A 23897-nucleotide genomic window follows, 5' to 3' on the forward strand; every position below is an offset into this window, starting at 1 on the left:
ACTGGCGTTCGCGAATGTGTAAATATCCCCTCTACGTACGAGCTCACAGCGTATATATCAATATTATTTAATCAACAACTTAAAATACTCCCGATTCATGTCAAATAATTATTTAAAATTGTTACTGATTGTCAGTGTCTGACTGACAATATTCTATTCGACTGAGTGCGTTGTATGACAAAGATAGATTTGGAAAATTACCACGGACATTGTGTTCATTTTTTCGAATCCTGAAAAAACCAATAAATGTTTTTGAAAAATCTGAACGCAGAATGAAAGACTAAATTATTACCGAGGGCTGGAAGTCCCTTAGAATAAATAAAAAATTTGTTTTGAATAAGATATTTGAAATTAAAAATAACACTAAATTTTCTCTTAGTTTTCACCCCTCTAACTTATTATAATAAACATTATAGAAGTTCTCAGAGATTTTCGACCCTCGCTAATAACGCAATCTTTCATTCTGCGTTTAAATTTTTCAAAAATACTTATTAGTTTTCTCAGGATTCGAAAAAAATGAATCCCCATTTGAATAGCATTGCAGCCGAAAAAACGTACTGATCCTCTTGACAAGAAATGAAAAATTGATTAAAACATCTAAATAGGAACAAAACACCCGCACCGGGGGATATACACTGAAAATTGTTTAAGTATGGAACGAACAAATTATATGAACATATTCGGCAACTAATTCAAAATTGCATAAACACAAGTGAAACCTCTATAGAATGGAAATCAGCATATTTTAGTATTAGGTATACCTACATCATTGTGAAATATTGTGGAGCAGCAATGACAGAACCATTAACAACATTAATTAACAAAATCACAAAACACAATAAAATACCGGAAGAATGAAGAACGAGCGAACTAATTCTACTATTCAAAAAAGGAGATAAAAAGCAGCCAGAAAACTACAGAGGTAATAACTTGTTAAATACTACCCTAAAACTTACAACTAAAATCTTACAAGGCGTAATGAATCAGAGGATAAATTTAGCAGATGAACAACAGGGTTTTCGTACTGGAAGATCGTGTACAGATGCAATATAATAACCGTCATAAAGCAAATTACTGAGAAATCACTAGAGTATAATAGACCAGCATTTCTATGTCTGATTGACTTAAAGAAAGCATCTGACAGAGTAAGACTCAAAGATATAATCCATCTTCTGTATAATAGAGAAGTCCCTCCAGATATCATAAAAACTATTGAGAACATCTATCAAAACAACAAAATGGAAGTCAGAATAGATGGACAACTTACAGAACCTATAGATATAGGCAGCGGAATAAGACAGGGAGACTCATTGAGTCCTATACTAATCATGGATAAAATCATCAAAAACTTCAACAAATGAAGAGGATATAGAATGGGAAACAAAGAAGTAAAAATACTCTGCTACGCAGACGACGCAATATTGATAGCCCAAGATGAAGAAAGTCTACAAAGATATACACAGATTTAACATAAGAGTAAAAGAATTAAATATGACAATTTCATCTCAGAAACCCAAAAAATAGTAATCAGTAAAGAACCAATCAGATGCAAAATAGAAATTGATGGTATCAGTACTGAACAAGTAATGGAAGTAAAATACCTTGGAATTACATTGCCAAGTTGCGGAGACCTAGACAAAGAAGTGAGAAATCAAGTACAAAAAGCAGATAGATTGGCAGGAGGCCTTAATAACACTATGTATATGGCGAAACCGACATGTTAACACTGAAATAAAGTCAAGAATTTATAAAGCCAGTGTAAGACCAATAATGACATATGCATCAGAAACAATACCCGATACAGCCACAACACAAAGACTACTGGAAACGCAGAGATGAGAGTACTGAGAATAATTACAGGAAATACACTGAGACACTAAATAGAAAAAAAAATGGAACAACCACATAACCACAATAAAGGAAACACGTGTGGTTAAAATAGCACGAGATTAATCACCAATCGGTAGAAGAAGTATCGGCCGACCGCGCAAAAGATGGAGTGACAACTTTCCATAGAGGTATCAATCCGCCAATGAACAAGCAGAATTGCTTATAAAGAGGAAGAAGAAGAAGAAGAAGAAGTATACCTACATAAAAAGGGAGATAAGAATAATAATTGTGAAAATTACCGAGGAATAGCCGTTACCATATCTATGAGTGGAATGTTATATCTTATAGCGTAGTTTTTTTTTGATGAATCGAATCTAAAAAGTATATAATGTAGATTTTAAAGCAGAATACCTAACCCAGATAAAGATTTGCCTACGCTATAAACTGAGTATGGCACATTCTATCGAGGAATCAGCAACAAATCATCTATGGGCAAACTGTAACGAAAGACCATAAAGGAAAAATAAAAAATAGGCATAAAGGGAAAAATTAAAGAAGATCCGGCAAGATTCACAGCAGGAAGAGCATGCTTAGATTATATCTACACGGTCGAACGACTAATAGAAGAAAATAGACCTGTCCATCTGGCTTTTATAGACCTTAAAAAGCCTATGATTTGATACCTAGAACCAAGCTACGTAAATCAATGGAAGACATCGATGTTCCACTAGTAATAATAAAACCAGTATAAAAGCACTACAAGAATATCAAAGTAGTGATCAAAACGAGCAATATAAAATGAAGTTAATTTATGACAACAAAGGACTGCTACAGGGCTGCTTCACATCCCCTACCCTGTTCAATGTATTCCTGGAAGATACCCTAAAACCCTGCAACAGAATGTGAGAAAAACTAGACATATCAGTAAGAAACCAATAGCGATATACTCTTAGTTTGGATGACGACCAAATAGTGATAGCTCAAGATGAAGATGACCTCAGCTTTATGATGAGAAAACTGGAACATGAATATACAAAAAATATAATGGAAATAAACCTAAAGAAAACTTAATACCTAACAACGGAGAATACAGAAGTAAACCAGCTGGAAAAAGACGAAGGTAAACAAATCAAAAACAGACTCAGAACAAATCAAAACAACCGTGTGGCATAAGAACGTCATTATAAAAACAAAAGAGAATATAACACCATGACAAGAAGTATTCTGAGTACTGAGTGTGAAAATTGGATAATAAATAAGAAAATCAATAATAAAATAAGACTAACAGAGATATAATTCTTAAGAAGAAGCTACAGATTAACAAGATAATATAGATTAAATAACATAGAAATTAAAAACAGAATGGGAATGAACTCAGATATAATCGACTACATTAAACAGAAGAGATTAACTTGGTACAAACATGTCAGAAGAACAGAAAAAACGTTGAATAAACATAATAAAAGAGTTAAGTCACAAAGGGGGGAAGGAAGAGAAGCAAGTTTTTTTTCTTTGAAAAAGCTTTACGAAACGCGAAAGATCTTTCGGAGATAAAGTAGACGAAACAATGGAAAGAACAAATCTGGAGTAAGGGTCCAAGCAAAATAGAAAAAAGTAGAGAGAACGGTTGAGTGAAAGAATGCAGTGGAAACTGTGTAAATCCTTAGTCTATAATATACATCAAAAAAGCTGCTTTGAGTAGCTTGTCAGCAAATTTCAGTAAATATTGTTTTGTAGTATGGAATCGCAATCAAATTTATGTCATTTGTTTCCGAAAGTAGATTTAATTGCTTTAACCATTAATAAGAATTTTTTATATCGAGTATATTTTATGATATTTCAGACCTATGACTGGAAAAACAGAAACGTAATCTTATCGTCATTCTTCTGGGGTTACGTCATTCCACAGATAGGAGCAGGCTGGCTAATGACCCGATACGGACCTAAGTGGTTTCTGATAGTCAGCATGTTTTTGGGATGCGCAGTAGGATTTTTAATACCACCATTGGCCGGCGTATGGGGATCCACATCCGTGATTGTTTTCCGAGTAATCCAGGGACTGTGTCAAGGTTTTATACTGCCTTCAGTGCCTTGTTTTATGGGCAATTGGGTGCCGATAGGTGAAAGAGGAAGGATTGGAACGTTTGTATATGCAGGTTTGTTAAAATTTTAAGGAAATGTAAATTTACATAGGTATAGTGTTAACACATTTGATTCTTGCCTTTTAGAAATTATTGGGAAATTGTTCCCAAAAGCTGAGTAACATAGGCAAAGGTCCAAGGGCCCAGTGAAGTTCTTCCCAGATCAGTATTCTAGTATAACTCTACTCTATGTCAATGTCTACGCTGTTTTATATATTTGTCGGTGTTGTATCTCTAGCGCGCATCGAATGGAAGTGGTAGGTAATGGTGGTAGTGCGTGTGTACAGATAGGTGGATAGGTATCGAGAGTTAACGATGCTATCGTTACAAAAGTAATTTTTAATTTCATATTTTGTTTGTATTCTTTACTGAATATTCTTTATATGTTTACTTTATATTCTTCTTGGAAGGTAAATATGGACCTCTTTTAAACTAACGTAGATACGCCTAATTAGGAAATATATGGTTGAATAATAGGTGATCCAGTGGATGAATTGTGATTTAAAAAGCGTAAATTTTCAGAACTTCCATCAAATTTTTTAACTTAAGTAGTTCTTTATCTCGTGTATTTTCATAAAACTATATTTTTATTTATTTTTAATACATTTTCATACTTTTTCAGCTGGGCCATTGGGAACAGTGTTCAGTATGCTGATAGCAGGTGTCATATCAGCTAGTCGCTTGGGCTGGCCTTGGGTCTTCCATTTCTTCAGCATACTTGGTATACTTTGGTGCATTTTTTATGCAATTATTGGAAGAAACACTCCAGCTGAACATCCAAGGATATCACGACAGGAACGAGAATATATAGAGAAGACGGCAGCTTGGTCAATCAAAAGACATGTAAGATATTTTCAGATATTTTGGCGGATGCATTATTATAGAATAGTGTTATATTAATTTATAAAAAATGTTATTATATATTCCAAAATTCACAAGTAATAGTTAGATATTGAAAGATAATAATTTCGTGTAAAACGAAACCAAGAAATATATATGAGATATATATGATTATCTCCGAACGAACTGAAACAAATCCGAATGCTAGTACCGAATTACAACAAAATAACAAGATACGAATGCCGTGGCGACATCTGCATAAAACATTTGCAATTTGTGCTTTAATAAAATAAAATTAATATTATTTTTTAGTAGCTTTTCGTATCACTCAGAAATCAAAATTACGATTTTTTTTTGTGATAAAATGTTAACATCCACATATTTGTTGTTGTTAAACAAAAAATAAGCATAAAACAAATATATCTCGTCCGCTTTACCTCATGAAATGTCTACAGAAAATTGTTCTGCAAAATTTCAGGTTAATAGGTCAAGTAGTTTTTGAGTTACACTGTCCACCGCATTTAAAAAAGCCGTTTTGAGGAAATAAAGTTTTGACAACTTTTATTTTCAATTTCTTTTTGTCTGTCAAATCGTAAAGTTATGCACACCGGAATATATCTTTGAATCGCGCAGTAATTTACAAAAGAGAAGGGAAACAAAAATAAACATAAACCACATTATATCTCGTCCGTTTTACCTTATGAAATGTTTACAGAAAATTTTTTTGCAAAATTTGAGGTTAATAGGTCAAGTAGTTTTTGAGTTACACTGTCCACCGCTTTTAAAAAAGCCGTTTTGAGGAAATAAAGTTTTGACAAATTTTATTTTCAATTTCTTTTTGTATGTCAAATCGCAAAGTTATGCACACCGGAATATATCTTTGAATCGCGGAGTAATTTACAAAAGAGAAGGGGAACAGCTGTTGAATCTTTCAGATTACGCTCAAGCGCGCTGGCGCGAATCTGCTGCAAGGGTAGCCGAAGGTAGGAATATTCAACATGCCGTAATTCCTCTTAATCAAAAACAGCTATTAATAGTCCAGGGTAATAAGGTTTTTTTCATGACACTTCAACAGCCAGGTGACTGAAGCGTTTTTCCGACAGGTAATACGTATAAGAATAAATTGTAACTATTTCCTGCGTATGATCTGGCGGCCATTTTTATTTATAAAAAATTTAATGTCATAAAACGGTCTCTTTTCCTTTTTTTTAATTAATGGAAAACAGTAAGACATGGTTTTCTGAGTACAATCATCTTCGAGAGAATGGAAAAATCTATAAAATGGCGTATTACAAAGTTCAATACACTATTTATTGTTAATAAAATTGCGAAAAAAGTCGAAATTTTAAAAAATAATAATTTTGCAATAACTATTGTAAATATAAGCGTACAGCTTTGAAATTTTTGTCAAATGAGAGTTCTTTGGTACTTAATATGTGACAAAAGATTCAAAGCGATCCATTCAATTGTTTAAATTCTATTCAAATTGTTTATCCCAGAGAGTTCTTTTTTGCAATAACATAAGTCAGAAAAAAAAATGTTAGAACCATTCTACAGGTGTCAAATGAAAGAGCATGAGCTATAATTTAAAACTGGTTTAAAAAAGTGTATAAAAGATGCATTTATTAGTACTAAATAATTATGCAAAGTATGTTTAATTTTTCCTTAAAAACTTTTTATTTTTTTATATAATAAATTATATATATTCATTACAATTTTTCATCAATTACCATATACATACTAACATTACTTGGTAGTTGTGCACCTAAAAAACGGTAAAAAAATAGATTTTATCTACTCTATGTCATATTATGTATAAGTTTTTAGTTTGTGAAAACTGTCATTATACGCTCTGAGCTTCGCTTGTGTCGCTCCTAGCAGTTACTAATTCAACTTTCACCGGTAATTTTTAAATTTATTATTTAATTGTTATCGCTTAATATTTAAAACGCTAAAAATTAATTAAATTGTAATAGATTTTTTTAAGATTTTGCTAATCATTTTGACGTTCTATTGATGAAATATTAATTTCTTACTTCGGATACTTTCACAATTATCATGTAGATGGCGCCAAGATTAATTTATAATTACATATTACAGAACATTAAAAAACGAAAATTCAGTATTTAAAACGTTAGTATATTTAAGGTAAAAATATATACCACAGCTTTGATCAACTAATATTTTTTATAATAAATGTTTTTAATTTTAGTTTTAAATTAATCACTTTGACATTTATGTCAAATTTCGGGTAAACGTTTACAGACTTGTCACTACAGGCGCTCACGAATTTATAAATATCCCCTCTACGTACGAGCTCACAGCGTATAGATAGCAGTGCGTGAAGGGTTTAAAGTGTGCGTGAAGTAACAATGTATTTTAAATTGTACTTACATTTTCGCACTGTTTTTGACACACTTTCATATAATTAAAATATCCTTAACTTTCGCGTTGTCATGGTGATGACATAATGAGCAATAAATTACGACAAAAGTTTTGACAGTTTTGTGGTTTGAAAGAAGTTAGTATTTTTAAATGTCAGAGTTCTAAAAATTGTAGAATAGAAATAAATTCCAGTGACGAAGAATTACAGTTTTTTTATTTGTCCATCATAGATAAAATATTGTATGAAACTGTGCGTGAAGTACTTTTTGCGAACTTACGCGATGTATAGCACTCGCTATGTTTGTCGCTCGTGCTCTAAACATCGCGTGCGTTCGCAAAAAGCATACTTCACGAACTGTTTCATAAATAACTATTTTTGAAAAAAGTTATTCTAAAAGTTTATAAGGAAAAATTGACGATACTTTTCCATAATTATTTATTACTAATAAATGCATTTTTATTCACTTTTTTAAACCAATTTGAAAGTTTAGTTCATGCTCTTTCATTTGACATCTGTAGAATGGTTCTAACATTATTTTTTTCTGACTTATGTTATTGCAAAAAAAGCTCTCTGGGAAAAACAATTTGAATAAAATTTAAACAATTAAATGAATAGCTTTGAAATTTTTGTCACATATGAAGCACTAAAGAACCTTCATTGGACAAAAATTTCAAAGCTGTAAACTTATTTTCACAATTATTATTGCGAAATAAATTTTTTTTGAGATTTTGACTTTTTTCGAAATTATATTAACAATAAATGAGTGTATTAAACTTTGTAATACGCCATTTTAAAGCTTTTTCATTCTCTCGAAGATGCTTGTACTAAGAAGACCATAACTATTACTGTTTTCCATTAATTTGAAAAAAAGAAAAAAGGCCGTTTTGTGACACTAAATTGTTTATAAATAAAAATAACAGCCAGATCCTACTCAGGAAATAGTTACAATTTGTTCTCATAGGTGTTACCTGTCGAAAAAGCGCTTCAATACCCTGGCTGTTGAAGTGTCACGAACAGGGTATATTTTGGTCTTACTACCCTGGCCTATAATTCAAGCAAGAGATTATGCTAACACTGTTTCTTAACTTTTAGATGCCCACGCCATGGAAGGCCATTTTCACATCGGTGCCATTCTTAGCTCTATTTTTTTCGTACGCCTGCTTCATTTTTGGATTTTGGGTGTTGCTTACACAAATACCAACATACATGAACGAAATTTTAAAGTTTAACATAAGAAAAGTAAGTATATCTCATTTTTCAGTTTACTAAGGAATTTGCCAAAATATAAATATAATTTAGAATCTTCTTCTTCTTTCTCATAATCCTTAGTGCCCTTAAGGGCGTTGGATGTAGTGTTCCGCCTCTCATCCATTTCTTCTATGCCCTTCTCTTGGTAGCCAGTTTCTTCATACCTCTTATATTCATGTCTCTATTTTCACCTAAATCATGGATTTGGTCCATCCATATCTTCCTGGGCCTTCCTTTTTTTTTTTTGTTTGAATTTTGGGCATTAGCTACCTTCTTTGCTCGTCTCTTTTTCTCAAACCAGTTCAATTGTTGGATTTCTCAGCTCTCTCTTTATATCTTCATATCTAAATCTTTCTCATTAAGTCAACACTAACAGTTCAAACTTCGGCACCATAAAAAATAATAGGAGTTTATAGAATAGAAGAACATTTTACTACCTGATGTCGGATTTGCAAATTGAGTCCTCGGTTATTCAGAAATTCTCTCATTTTCTAAACGACTACCTACTCTTGATGGCTCTATTCTTGATCAATTTTCTGATTTTGGACTTAGGTCTTCAGTAGGTAATCTAGATTCCTAAGTATTCTGTCTTGTGCAATATCTTCATTTAGAATTTGGATCCTTGTTATGACTTTATCCCTCTAACCCTTATTATAACCATGGTTTTTTGTTTTCTTTAATATTTTTTATTATACTTACTCCAGAAAGCCACTGCGCATCCGCTAGGAAAAATGTTCTAATTCGGATTTTTTGCACAATCATACTCAAAAACGACTCCTTTTAACAAATTTGCATGTCGCCAGGACCAAAAGGTGGTCAAAAATTTTTTAAACGTTTTTTTTTTGTTTTTTTCCTAAAATTATCTTTTTTCCACGGAAAAAAGTTTTCTTAGGTTTTTTGGATCATTCCAAACAGAAAAGGTCTTTAGTGACTTTTCTCTAAAAATGATAGTTTTTGACATATAAGCGATTAAAAATTGAAAAATTGCGAAATCGGCCATTTTTAACCCTCAAAAAGTATGTGAAAATCTAAAAATTTGAATGTTGCCAAGGTAGGCAGATATTCTTTAAACATCGATTGATGAAATCCTGAAGAGTTTTTTGCAATACAGTATTCAAAACTCCTTTGTTTTTTTATTGCTAATCAAGCATGCGCGACACTATTTTCCACCGACAGTATGGTGCAAATGAAAGGAATAAATTCGTTCTTTCGTAAACAGGCGACTTTAAGGAAAAATCCCGAAACAGGTCGATTTTTATTTTTAAGTTATGATATTGTGGCATATATGATATACTAGTGACGTCATCCGTCTGGGCGTGATGACGTAATCGATGATTTTTTTAAACAAGAATAGGGGTCATGTGGTAGCTCATTTGAAAGGTTTTTCAATTCTCTATTTATTAATGTAAACATTTACATAATTATTTATGCAGGGTGTCCTTCTACTTCTTTTTTTGTCAAATAATTTATTTTAATAAAAATTTTTTGGACACCCTGTATCAATAATTATGTAAATGTTTATATTACTGAATATATAATTGAAGAACCTTTCAAATAAGCCAGCACATGACCCCTATTCTCATTTAAAAAAATCATCGATTACGTCATTACGTCCAGACGGATGACGTCACTAGTATACCATATATGCCACAATATCATAACTTAAAAATAATAAAAATCCAACTGTTTCGGGATTTTTCCTTAAAGTCGCCGGTTTACGAAATAACGAATTTATTCCTTTCATTTGCACCATACTTTCGGTGGAAAATAGTGTCGCGCACGCTTGATTAGCAATTAAAAAACAAAGGAGTTTTGAATATTGTATTGCAAAAAACTCTTCGGGTTTTCATTAATCGATTTTTAAAGAATATCTACCTACCTTGGCAACATTCAAATTTTCAGGTTTTCACATAGTTTTTGAGTGTTAAAAATGGTCGATTTCGCAATTTTTCAATTTTTAATCGCTTATATGTCAAAAACTATCATTTTTAGAGAAAAGTCACTAAGACCTTTTCTGTTTGGAATGATCCAAAAAAAAACTAAAAAAACTTTTTTCCATGCAAAAAATTAGGAAAAAAACAAAAAAAACGTTTAAAAAATTTTTGACCAACTTTTGGCCCTGGCAACATGCAAATTTGTTAAAAGGGGTCCTTTTTGAGTAAGATTGTGCAAAAAATCCGAATTAGAATATTTTTCCTAGCGGATGCGCAGTGGCTTTCTGGACTAACTATAAATGCCTGTTTTAGAATGGCGTTTTGTCAGCCCTTCCATATATATTACAATGGGTGACAGGTTTGACGCTGAGTATTATTTCGGATAAGATGATCTTGACAGATATTATTTCGATATGGACTGCTAGAAAAACGATGAACGCAATTGGTAAGTTTTTATATAGTAAATTATTACACAATAAAAACAAATTTTAATAATGATTGTTAAATTCATTGGCCGGTCGACATTGTTTATCTAGATTTCTCTAAAGCCTTTGGCGGTGTTCCTAAGCACATACTCCTACATAAGCTAGAACATTTCGCAGTTCCTGGTACTTTACTCAATTGGATAGATGATTTCCTGACAGATTGACAATACGAAGTTAAAGTTGGCGAATCTGTCTCATAGGATAAGTTAGTGGAAAGTGGAGTGCCTAAGGTATCTGTCCTTGAAATTCTTCTTTTTGCGGTATATACCGGCAATATTCCCTATTATGTTCCAAGTAAAATATCATTCTATGCTGATGACACAGCATACTAGCATACTTCATTAATAGGTCGTTTTGGTTAGATAACTTCAGTTTCAGTAACTTCACTGTGTCCAGCTGGGGGATCCTCAGCCTTAATCTGATTATACACCTCCTCCTCTCCCCATTCTTTGAACCTTTGTCAGTGCCTGGTGACAATCAGCAAGCTAATATTGGAGTATGTGTATGTGAATGTGAGGTAAATTATTATTTTTCCACCTACCTCTACCGAAAGTATACTTTTCCGGACCTGATTGTAGAGAGCAAAGTTGTACTTTTCCTCCCTAGGGAGGAAAAGTAAAAGTGACGTCATGGTATTCCATTCATGAAATATAACTTATTGACGCCCTCTACAATATATATTTTCTATTACGTAAGTATCTATACATTTTAACGTTTATTTAAAAACACTCTGTATTTTGTAAATAAATGAAGTAAAAATGAAAAAATGACTTGTTATTTGAGAAAGGTAGAAAAACCATATGTATAACATGGGAGTAAAGTGCCTTTTCCTCCCTTGAATGATTACTGCCCTCCGACATTCTCGGGAGGAAAAGTAGCACTTTCCTCCCTTGTTATACAAATAGCTATTCCCTAACTCGTAAATAAAAAAATCGGCTAAATATAGAGACAGAGAAAATTCTCTAAAGGTCGGAGATTAATCTATTAGGGCAATCAATGAGTGTATGTGGCTCCGAATTCCATCCTACTATATCGATTTACGTGATATTTTCACAGTAAGTAGGGAATAGCCCAAGAAACAAAGTCTACCCTATGCCGATGTGTGCTTTTGTCTTGGGGGCGGTTCTCACCCCTTCTCTGGGGCGGAAAATTTTTTGCTTAAATAACTACGGAAGTTGCTAGAGAACCTAATACTAAGCAAAAACGGTTCTATAATTTTTTTTTCGAAAACTTAATACTTTTTGAATTAGGTATTCCTGGTTAAAAATTGGCCATTTTCATTGAAACATAACACCTTTTCAAACGGTTTTTTGCGAATACTTTAAAAAAACTATGCATCTAACTAAAAAAAACATATAAAACCTTTTTGTAGCTTATAAAATAACAAAGAGATTCTTTCCTTTATTAATCTTCTAGTTATAACACAAAAAGAGATATGGAAAGTGAAAGAACTTGTTTTCTTAGTGCATGCTCAAATCAGTGTATTTAACTTGAAATAACAGAGAAACGGTCGATTTTAGGTGTATAACGCTACCAATAACTTTTGTTGTGCTTGAAAAGACCTTTAAAATAAGTAATATTAAATGTCGATTACATTCAAACTATGCGAGATAAACTGTAAAAAATTTGATGACTAACGTATTTTAAGAAAAAAATGAGAAGTTTATTTAACCCCTCATCCACAAGAATTTAAATGCATCGTTTGCCTTCTACAATACGTTTTACTATAATGTTCTTTTTATGTTCAAAAAGTTGGGCGGGTTTAAAATGAATGGTTTTTGAAAAAAATAAGCTTCAAATTGCTTATTTGAAAGGACTTTTTAAGCACAATAAAAGGTATTGTAGCATTATACACCTAAAATCGACCGTTTCTCTGTTATTTCAAGTTGAATACACTGATTTGAGCATGCACCAAAAAACAAACTAATTTTACCTACCATACCTCTTTTTGTGTTATAACTACGATACATTTTTGGCGAAGTAAGGTAAGTGACATTTTTGGCGAATCATGTTTTTCCATTAAACAAACGCTCTTATTGTTTAAAAGGTACTGCCGGAGTCTTGTAAGCCTAGACATATTATGTTTGAATTAATTCTAGGCTTACTACACTTTGGCAGTACCTTCTAAAAAATAATAGCTTTAGTTTAATGGAAAAACATAAAATGTCACTTACGTTACTTTGCCAAAAATGTATCGACTAGATGATTGAAGAAGGAACGAATCTCTTTGCTTTTTTATGAGCTACAAAAATGTTTTGTATAATTTTTTCGGTTAGGTGCATTTTTTAAGGTATTCGCAAAAAACCGTTTAAAAAGGTGTTTATTTCAATGAAAATGGCAAATTTTCAACCACGAATAACTCAAAAAGTCTTGACTTTCCAAAAAATAATTATAGAACAGTTTTTACTTAGAATTAGGTTCCCGAGCAAATTCCGTAATTGTTTACCCAAAAAATTTTCCACCCCCGAGAAGGGGTTATTTCTTTTTGTCTCCAAAGGACATCGCACACATCTTATGGAAAATATAATGTCACTCAAATTCAATAAAATTTATACGAATAGATGCGTTTTAAATTAACGGTCAAATCTTATCATTGCGCCAACTCTATATTTTCAATAATAAGAGTAGAAATTGATATAAATAAATCTGAAATCAAATGGGTACGTATATAAGTTAGAGAGAGAAAAAATATTTTAAAATACCCAAATTGTCGGTACTCCATAAATCAGCGGATTAGTTTCACTAATCCGCTTAGACCCAGCGGGGTTTAAGCTCTTGTGAATAGCACCCAGAGCAATAGTAATTGTAACTGACACTTTTACTGACTCAAAAAATGTGATTTCGATAAACCTTAATTGCAATTTGCGCCGTAATTAATCATAATTAAGAGTTGGCGCAATGATAAGATTTGACCGTTAATTTAAAACGAATCTATTCGTATAAATTTTATTGAATTTGACTGACATTATATTTTCCATAAGATGTGTGCGATGTCCTTTATTTTATTTATAATGAACTATTATGATTTATCAGTAACAAATTGATTTAGGTTTGATGAACTTTTTTAATAGTGATTGTGTGGCTCAATTTTCAATGTGGTATTTAATACACAAACCATACATTCATGTCATAACAAAATAGACTGACCTTTATTGATGATTTGGCAATGTCTTCACACAAAACACGTTTCCTATTGTCTTGGGTTGCGATCCAACGACTCGTCCAAGTCTTCCAGTAATGCCTCTGCTCCTTTGAAAACTACGCCTCGTACAGCACTCGTTCCTGCCTTCTCCTGATGCCGTGTTCCACCTTTTTTAAACACTTCAACAAACCGGGATACTCTAGACTCAAGGAGTTATATACTATCTCGACTCGGCCTATCACTCGTTCCACGATATCTTACTTTTTATTTTTTAAAAACAAAACTAACCAACCCGGCGTTTCACTTTTTTGTACAATCTTCTCGAACACTGGACTTCGCCTCTCGATCGCTCAAAACACACTGACTCTCATTGCTCATTCATTCTCCTCCTTCCAAATACCCCTTCCAGCATTCAAAAATCAACCAATCCAAAGCAACTTTCAATTATCCGTATTTACCAACACAAACTTTCCTTTTTCTAAATATCTTGATGGATTTCAAGAAAAAATAATATTCCCCATTTCAATTTTACTTTCCACATTAATCCTCTTTACAAATTTAATAACCTATTATCTTATTTACTGGAATATGAGTTATCGGTGGTTATTGACAAACCTTTCCACGAACACTTTCTTTTTAAACATCACTCTAATTGTTTACTTGAGTCGTATTGTTCCTGGGGTTCGTAAACACTTCTCCGAAACACTTTCTTAAAAACTACCTATACAAAATTTGTTTTATACAGGGTGTTCCAAATTTACATGCCCGCGGTCGAGAAAAACGAAAACCTTTATTTTTATTTGCATTTTAAATATAACTATAGACTTTTATTTCTTATGTCAAATAGGAATATAACAATATTTTATGCTTTCAGGTATGTTAATTCCGGCACTGGCTTTAATCCTCTTGGGCCAATGTTCAAAAGACACTTCAGAGGTAGCTGTCATATTATTAATAATAGCAGTTGGTGCGAACGGTGCTACATTCTGTGGAACGTTCATCAACAATTTGGATCTATCTCCAAATTTCGCGGGTGTTTTATATGGAATCATGAACGGATGTTCAAATCTTTGTGGTATCCTGGCTCCATTGATAGTTGATATTATGGTAAAAGATCTGGTGAGTGGGTATTTTTTATTAACATTACCTTTCAAATTATGTTTATATTAAGGGGAACGGCGCAAAATGCAAAATTTTGACGCCTGTCAAAATGTTCAATGTGTTTTAAATGTATTCATTTTTTTCGAATCCTAAGAAAACCAATAAGTATTTTTGAAAAATTTAACCACAGAATGAAAGACTACCTTATTACCGAGGGCAAAAAGTCACTTGCAATAAATAAAAAGTTTCTTTTGAGTAAAATATTTGCAATTATAAATCACACTGAATTGCCTCTTTTATTTTCACCCCTGTAACTTATTAAAATAAACATTATAGAAGTTTTAAGGGACGTTCGTCCCTCGGTAATAATGTAATTAAATCCCTCGGTATAATTATTCTTTTAAATTTTTCAAAAATATTTATTAGTTTTCCCAGGATTAAAAAAAATGAATACATTTAAAACACATTAAAAATTTTGACACACGTCAAAATTTTGCATTTTGCTCCTTTCCCCTTAAGAACAAAAAATGTTACTGCATTACTGCATTTTTTTATGTTAATTCCATGGTCGTAATCCATTTGTGTTTCTTATCTTCGTTTTCTTGCCTATATTCTTGTCTAATCCTCATAAGCTGGTTTTTAAATTCATGTTCCTAAATTGTTTCTTCTTCTTCCTCTTGTTCTTCTTCTTGTTCTAGTGTCTATCATCCATTATTGAATAATAATAATAATATTAATGTTTATCTGAATGTTTATTAATTTCACAATACAAGAACTAAATACATACATGTTAATTTTACATTCTACGTTTTACATTTACATTCTACTTTTTAAATTTACAGGTTTATCCTGGAAAATAAAGAAACATTTACTAACTACCCGTTAAAACCTGGATGCAATGGACCCAATCATTCTGAAAATGATAATTTTATTTGTTGCTGTCCTAAATATTTGCGTGGTAGATGTTTTCAACCAAGTTATTAAGTTCTTTAGCTAGAATATTCATCTTCTGCTGATGTGCCTCTTAGGAACTCTTATGTTTGATATGCTTCACATACTTCCAGCATCTTTATTGTTGTCACATTCAAGGCTCAAGTCTCTACTAGGCTTTACAAGATGGAGAATATGTAGTATCGTTCAACACATTCAAATTAAGGGTGTTAAATAATTCGGATTGTCTGGCCTTCGGTGATGTTACTGTTTTAACTTTAAAAAGAAAAAACTAATAAATGTTATAAAAAGAGTAGAAATGGAGGCAAAATATTTTGACCTAGAAATATACCAGGAAAAGTCAAAATATGTACATGATACTTACAGAGCAAATACAGAGCAAAAAGAAGAGGACAGTTTATTTTCATTTCTAATTAATGAAAGGAAATATATTTTCAGGCGGTTGGTTCATTTTACGTATCTAGGGATTATAATAGAAGAGAATGATCTGGAAGAATGATAACTGAATGCCACATTGGCAAAGAGAAATAAAAAGATGAGAAGCCTAATGCCATTAATGAAATTCACATGTGTATCGAGAATAAAGTTAATGATATATAAAACGGTAATAAGACTGACAGTGACGTATGGTAGCGAAGTATGGATAATAAAAAAGCAAATATCGAAAAATTGGAAAGATGGGAAAGGAAAATGCTCCGAGCTATATATGGGGGCAAAAACACGGTGGAACGTTGAGTGCAACGAAGAAAGGGAGCTAGGGGAACTGTATAGCGAGCCAAGGTCGCTTCATAAAGCCACAGAAAGTGAGGTGATGGGGCACATGATAAGAATGGAAAGGACGAGAATGCCAAAGGTGATCCTAAAATGATCTCCCGCGTCAATCTTCCCTGCTATTCTATTACCTCAGTCTGATATTCAATATTCTGAAGGATCAATTCAATATCTATGGCAGGATTCAATATTCATTATTCCTTGCAGGATCGTCATCTAATATAATAACTTGAATATGTTGCCACTCTGGGAGCTAAGGGTGGTCGTAGTTCAGGTTCTTTTCAATGTTACGTAGTTAAGGGAGAATAAAATATCTTACCTCGACGAACACCAAGTTTATTCTGATATTTCATTGTTAAAGCTCAGATTTATAGGCAACAAAAATTGAAGAAAAAGGCGCCTATATAGGCAAAGATTTTTATTAAAAAAGGCAGGAATATTAACATTTAGGCAAACTATAGGCAATAAAGGAATATAACTTATTATTTATTGTACAAAGTGAATTAACGTAGTATTAACTTAAGGCAGGTATATTTACACATTAGTATAAATAAACTAGTAACTAAAGAACTGTTAATTAATAATTAAACATTGTAACCACTTAAAATTTTATCATTAATAGAAACAACTAAATGTTTTTCAATATTTTCGGTCTTAAAACTATGTCTTCGATCACTTAAAATTAATTTGTACATTGAAAACGAACCTTCGACATCGACAAATGTAATTGGAGCATATTTCAGAGCGGATAATAAATCTGGCATAATTTGTAATTCCTCGGAAAATGTCCCATTCAAAACTTTAGCAACATAAGGTAAAAACGAAAAATCTTCATTCTTGTGGAAAATATATTACATTTTTTTTTAAATTAATTGACCGTTACTTCCAGGTGCCGATTTAATTTTCGTCTTTAAATTATCTATTAATTTTACTGACCCACATAAATTTATCTCTTGTTTTTCTAATAAGGTAATTGTGGTAACTATTAGTTTATAATTGTCATTGATATAAGCGAGTTCCTGTTTCAATTTGGGATTTTTTAATATTTTTTTTACACTCGAATGGCTTCGGAAATATCATCATCAAATTCTGACAACTAATTCTATTTCATTGCAGTGTTCAAAGTAAAAAAAAACTGCTTCGAGCCAGGTTCCCCACCTTGTAATTACTTGTTTAGGTGGCAAAGGGACACCGGGAAGTCTTTCTTTATATATTTGCACCCTCAACGGAGCCTGTACAAAAACTTTTTTCATAAAATTTATAAAATTATTTACCAACGGAAACAGATTTCTTATTTCTTCAGCAATTCTATTTACCCCGTGGGCTACACAAGTGCAATGAATTAAATTAGGATAAAAAATCTTTAAATTAACAGCAGCTTTTAACATATATGCCGCAGCATCTGAAAGCATTAAAACTATTTTATTCACTGGTATAGGGTTGGGCAAAAAGAGGTTTGTTAAACTATCTTGTATAAATCGACTTATTGTTAAATTGTTTGTTTTTTCGAATTCTTTAACGGCAACTAAATAAGGTTTTCTCGCAAAGTTTTCGTTCAAGATTCCAATCATTAAATTAGCTATATACCTGCCGCATACATCTGTCGTTTCATCCACGATAATATACAAAAAATTGCCCTCTAACTCCCGCTTAATTTTTGAAATACCTTCCACATAACATTTTTCCATAGTATGTTTTCTCAATGTACTCTCGTCCGGTAAGGATTTATTAAGATATTTTTCGAAAAAGCATTTAAAACTAGGGTTATTAACTTTATATAGAGGAATGTTGGATGCAATCATCATCTGGCTTAAATCAAATTTAAATGCGTCTTCCTCCTTTTTTTGAACTGCTTAAACTATCCCGCAGAGATATTTGGGCTAACTTAGAGGAATTTAATTTTTCCAAATTACGTTTATGAACTGGGGTTCCACAATGCTGGTCAATAAAGTACTTTTTTCTACTTGAAATCTGAGAAGATAAAAAAAATAATTAGAATTCTAAAACCGCTTTAGAATTTAGTTATGTTGTGGGACGAGAAAAAAAGAGAAAAAATAAAACTTACCGATTTGCCGCATGGTTTACAAAATGCTCCATCTCCTTCTAGAGAAAGTTCCGAATAAGGTGCGATCCATAGCCTTAATTTGGATGTCATCTTTTCACACAAATGTCTAAAACGTTTTAAAACGTGTTCTTTGCTTTTCGGTATACGCAACAAAACTAAACTAGGATATAGCAATTTGTGACTAAACTCTGATACAGTAACCGACTGTACAACTGATAATAAACTAATAAAGCTTAGGGATTTCCAAATAGTTAACACTCAAGTCTCGATCAGGTACATTTTCCTAGAAATCTGTTATATAAACAAACCATGGATATTTTATTATTGACCCAAAATTGTATTATAGAATGGTTTAGTAATAGAATAATATCATGGGTAGTACCATGAAATTTAAAAAAAGGCACAAATAGGCGGAATTTACGAGAAAAGGCAAAAAGTGCAAAAAACACTTATAATAGGCAAAATAGGCAAAAAAAGGCATTTTGCCTATAATCCGAGCTTTAATCATTGTATTATTTTTGACAATCAATGTGTGTTATTGTTACAAATACACGAGTTGCTTATTCAGCACCCGTGGCTTAAGGATTAGCACAATTAATATATTTGTAAAACAATGATTTGTTTACTCGATATTTCACAATCTTGACCCAGTTCAATATTGGATATTATTTAATATTATTCTTCCCAATAATCCCAATGATTCCCAATAGTCTCCACAATACCCTTTAATTTAAATCCATTTTTTTAGTACAATCCGAAGCAGTGGAGAAATGTTTTTTATCTGGCAAGTGCGGTTTATGCATCAGGAGCTGCAATATTTTGGATGTTTGGATCTGGAGAAGTCCAGCCGTGGAACGAAAGACCCCCTAGAATAGGTACTTATGCTACTAATACAACTATTTGCCTTCGTTGGGAAGGTTATTTGTATTACTAATATTCTGTCCGGGTATTCTACAGTTGTATTTTATCAGTTATGACGTATGGAATGGAGACCGTTACACTTATACAGTTATCAGCCAATATATTAACAACAACATAGAGGGCCATCGAACAAGTTATGTTATGTATATCTCTGAGAGAACATATAGACCAGGGCGCATCTGAAAAAATATTAGTACATTTGGATGTTGAGAGATGACGCATATTTTTTTGTAGAAATTGCTTGAAAATAACTCATATAATAATATTTGAATTCTCCTCCCACTCAAAAAGGACCGGAACATTGTTTTAATAATCAAAATGTCAAAAAATGAAGGAAAAATTTGATTTTTTTCTTGGTTTTTTTATTATAACTTTAAAAGTGTTCATTTCCCAGAAAAGTTGCACTGACATAAATGCTGCTAAGTTTCCTACAACATAGGATTAATTAAGAATTTTAAAAATTGTCACCCTTGTTGCAAAATAGCAATAATTGCAAAAAAACTATAAAAAAACAACTATTCGGAATTTACGCTTTTCAATCATTTATGCTACACTTATTGACCGGGAGATATTATACAGAAGTTCAGCCACGATTTTCTCAGTCCTGCCTTTTGCAATACTGGAAGGGTAGACGAAGTACTTACAATCTGTGGAAACATCCACAAATTTCCTGTGACATTTTCCCGTAAAAACTAGATTTTCCCAAAAAATAAAAATAGGGTTTTGCGATGAATTTCTGAGACCTGCCATATCCGTATAATGACAGGATACTATGGATTTTATGAAGAAAATTTTTTGGGTAGGAGGGTTGCAAACGGGCTAACGGTGTATATATGTATACAAACATGTAAGGAAAATAATGAAATTTTCATGATTTTCTGGGTCCTGCCAACTAAATAAATTAAACATATTTATTTCAAAATGATCAAAAAAAAATATTGGCATGACGTCTCCTAATGTTTGAGAATGGGTCATTCCATTTCAAATCACTCAATTTTGGAGCAAAAAAAATTTTGGACCTCCGATTTATCTGAAAATTGGTATATAGCTTCTGCGGGAAAAATTTGCATTTTCTATTGTAAAGTATCAATGGAAAACATAATATTTTAATAGGAGGGACTCAAAAATGTCATTATATGGCATTATACCAAGTTACTCTGATTCAAAACAAGCTTTTGATCAAATTTTATAGTGTAGAAAACGTTAAAATACCTTTTTTACATTTTTCTCCATTCCCAAAATACATCATAATCGATTTGGCTGAAAATTTGCCCACAGATAGACAAAACATAGGACATTAAGTGGTGAGAAGTATTTGAATTATATTGCAATACCAAAAAAGTTACATGCAATATTATAGTCAAAAATATAGGCGTCTACTGCAAGTACAATTAACTCGAAAATATCGACCTCACGACAAAAATTGTTAAAAAGAAATTGTAATAATTGTAAATACGATTTATTTGGAACAATTTCAGTTCCTACCATTTTTGTCGAAAAGTTAAAAATGGCGGAGATATTGAGAAAAACAGGTTCTCCTTTAAAATCAAGATGGCGGCTAACGTAACGGAGGAATTCATTCATGATTTTAAATTTAGACTACTATTGACTCCCCTAAAGATCAGAAAAATAAAATTTTGGGCAGCTCGGCATTCAAGGTCAAATGCTATCCCGACTGGACTAATATATACTTTTGAGTCTGATATTACTGCATGTAACTTTTTTGGTATTGTAATATAATTCAAATCCTTCTAACCACTTAAAGTCCTATCTTTTGGCTATCTGTGGGCAAATTTTTAGCCAAATCGATGAAGATGTATTTTGGGAATGGAGGAAAATGTAAAAAACGGTATTTTAACGTTTTTTACACTATAAAATTTGATCAAAAACTTGTTTTGATTCAAAATAACTTGTTATAATACCATATAATGACATTTTTGTGTCCTTTCTAGTAAAATATTATGTTTTTCATTGATACTTTATGACAGAAAATGCAAATTTGTTTAAATAAACACCAAATCACTGTAAAATCGCATAAAATAACATTTTGAGAAAAAAGAAGAAGAAGATTTTTAGACCTTAAATATCTTATTTTTACGTCCCGCAGAAGCTATATACCAATTTTCAGACAAATCGGAGATCCAAAATTTTTTGCCTGAGTGATTTGACATGGAATGTACCGTATACTTGTCGCTTGGAAAATTCTGCGGATAATTTTCACCCTGATTCCGTGATTTTCTAAGTCCTGCCTTTAAAAAGTTTTAATACTCAAATGCAATCAATACTTTTTCGGTACTCGGCAGGAAGGTTAAACGGTTCTAGTAAGACGACACGAGTCCTAGATTTGTAAGAAAATTCATGAAAAATTCCACGATGTTCTGAGTGATGACATTTTGCCTATGTTTCAAGAATCTTAGTATAAGTCGATTTACAAGGAGGCAGGATGGTTTTATAGTTATTTCTTATACAGGGTGGGGCATTAGTGTGGCATGGCGCCCTCCGCCCTCTAATTCGTTTTTTTATATCTCCAGAACGCTTCCATTTCGATACACAAAAACTGGTCCGCCTTTTTATCTTCCAGAGATAAATCAATTCCATCAATTGCGAATCTCTAGTACCGGTCATATAAGTCCGTTTTGGATAGGACAACGGTTAATTTATCGCATAACTTTTTTATCTTTAACTTTTAAGCATTTCTGACACTATATTATTAAATTGTGAGGTATTCTAGTACTAAAAGGTACTCTTGCTTCGGTAAAAGACGCACCGTTTCCAAGAAAAATCAATTTTAAAATTTTTCATATTTTGAATTTAAGAAAAATTTGAATAAAGAAATAAAAAAACGGTGTATTTATCGACTTAAAGCAAGAGTAACTTTTAGTACTAGAATACCTCATAATTTATTACTCTACTGTCAAAAATGCTTAAAAATTAAAGCAAGTTATGAGACTTCGTTGATCTACCCAAGACGGACGCCTATGACCGATACTAGAAATTCACAATTGATAAAATCGATTCATCTCTGGAAGAGAAATAAACGTACCAGTTTTCGTTTTTGTAAATAGTTTTTTTTATTTTTTTTTTCAAATTAAAAACCGCAAAATTTTTCAAATCGATTTTTCTAGAACCTGACGTATCCTACCGGCTTAAAGCAAGAGTACCTTTTAGTACAAGAATACCCCATAGTTTAATAATGCAGTGTCAAAAATGCTTAAAACTTAAACACAGAAAAGTTATGCGATGAAATATCCGTTTCACTACCCTAAACGGACGCCTATGACCGGTACTAAAATTGACAATTCATGGAATCAATTTATCTGTGAAAGATAAATAGGTGTACCAATTTTCGTTTTTCTAATTAGAAGTGTTCTGGAGCTATTTTAAAAATACTAATTGCAATACGCCATCTTTAAAGATGCTTCCTTAGGAAGCATTTTCGGACTGGGTGAATTGAGTTAAATTTTCTTAAAATTATCTGAGGAATCTCCGGGCTTCGTTTGTTAGAAGAGTTTCTGGACACCCTGTATAATAGGTACAATCCCTACTATAACCAATTAATTGTAAAATTATTGATTTTCTTCCTATTATTTTATGACGTTTACTTAGATACAAATATGATCTAATCGCTTAAAATAAAGATCTTACAGTTTGGTATTAGATTTGAAAGGTGTGTAAAAATCCGAGACATTACTGAGGAAAATAATATTTAATACCGTACGTTTGTTTTAACGATATAAAAATTACTTTTTATGTATTAAATATCTTTGCGACTATCCTGCCACGTTTTAAACGGTTTTAGATTAGCGTTTTTAAAACATACTTGACATGCCATGACTCAGAAAATTGTGGTGATATGAATATGTTTGTATAACAACCAGCAATAATTTTACAGATTTAAAATTTTGTTTTTATATACGAAATAACTACACAACTCTCCTGCCTCTTTGTAAAGAGCTTTATATTAACATTCTTGAGATATGTGCAAAATGGCATGACTCAGAAAATCGTGTAACTTTCCACGAATTTTCTTACACATTTTTTAACTATGTATAGGAAAAAAGGTGTAACTAAACATCCTGCCA

At 32.1% G+C, this 23897-nt stretch overlaps 1 protein-coding gene across 1 annotated transcript in view; it reads left to right on the forward strand.

Moving 5' to 3' along the window:
• LOC126886123 (putative inorganic phosphate cotransporter) overlaps positions 1 to 23897 on the forward strand; it is a 29750-nt gene that overhangs the window by 1971 nt on the left and 3882 nt on the right. Inside the window, exons 2-7 of the mRNA XM_050652971.1 lie at positions 3674 to 3986; positions 4594 to 4814; positions 8290 to 8436; positions 10692 to 10824; positions 14881 to 15125; positions 19643 to 19769. Coding sequence (XP_050508928.1) covers positions 3674 to 3986; positions 4594 to 4814; positions 8290 to 8436; positions 10692 to 10824; positions 14881 to 15125; positions 19643 to 19769 — 1186 coding nt within the window. The remainder of the gene's footprint in view (positions 1 to 3673; positions 3987 to 4593; positions 4815 to 8289; positions 8437 to 10691; positions 10825 to 14880; positions 15126 to 19642; positions 19770 to 23897) is intronic.

Source organism: Diabrotica virgifera, chromosome 1 (genome assembly GCF_917563875.1).
Source record: "Diabrotica virgifera virgifera chromosome 1, PGI_DIABVI_V3a".
Taxonomy (NCBI): domain Eukaryota; kingdom Metazoa; phylum Arthropoda; class Insecta; order Coleoptera; family Chrysomelidae; genus Diabrotica; species Diabrotica virgifera.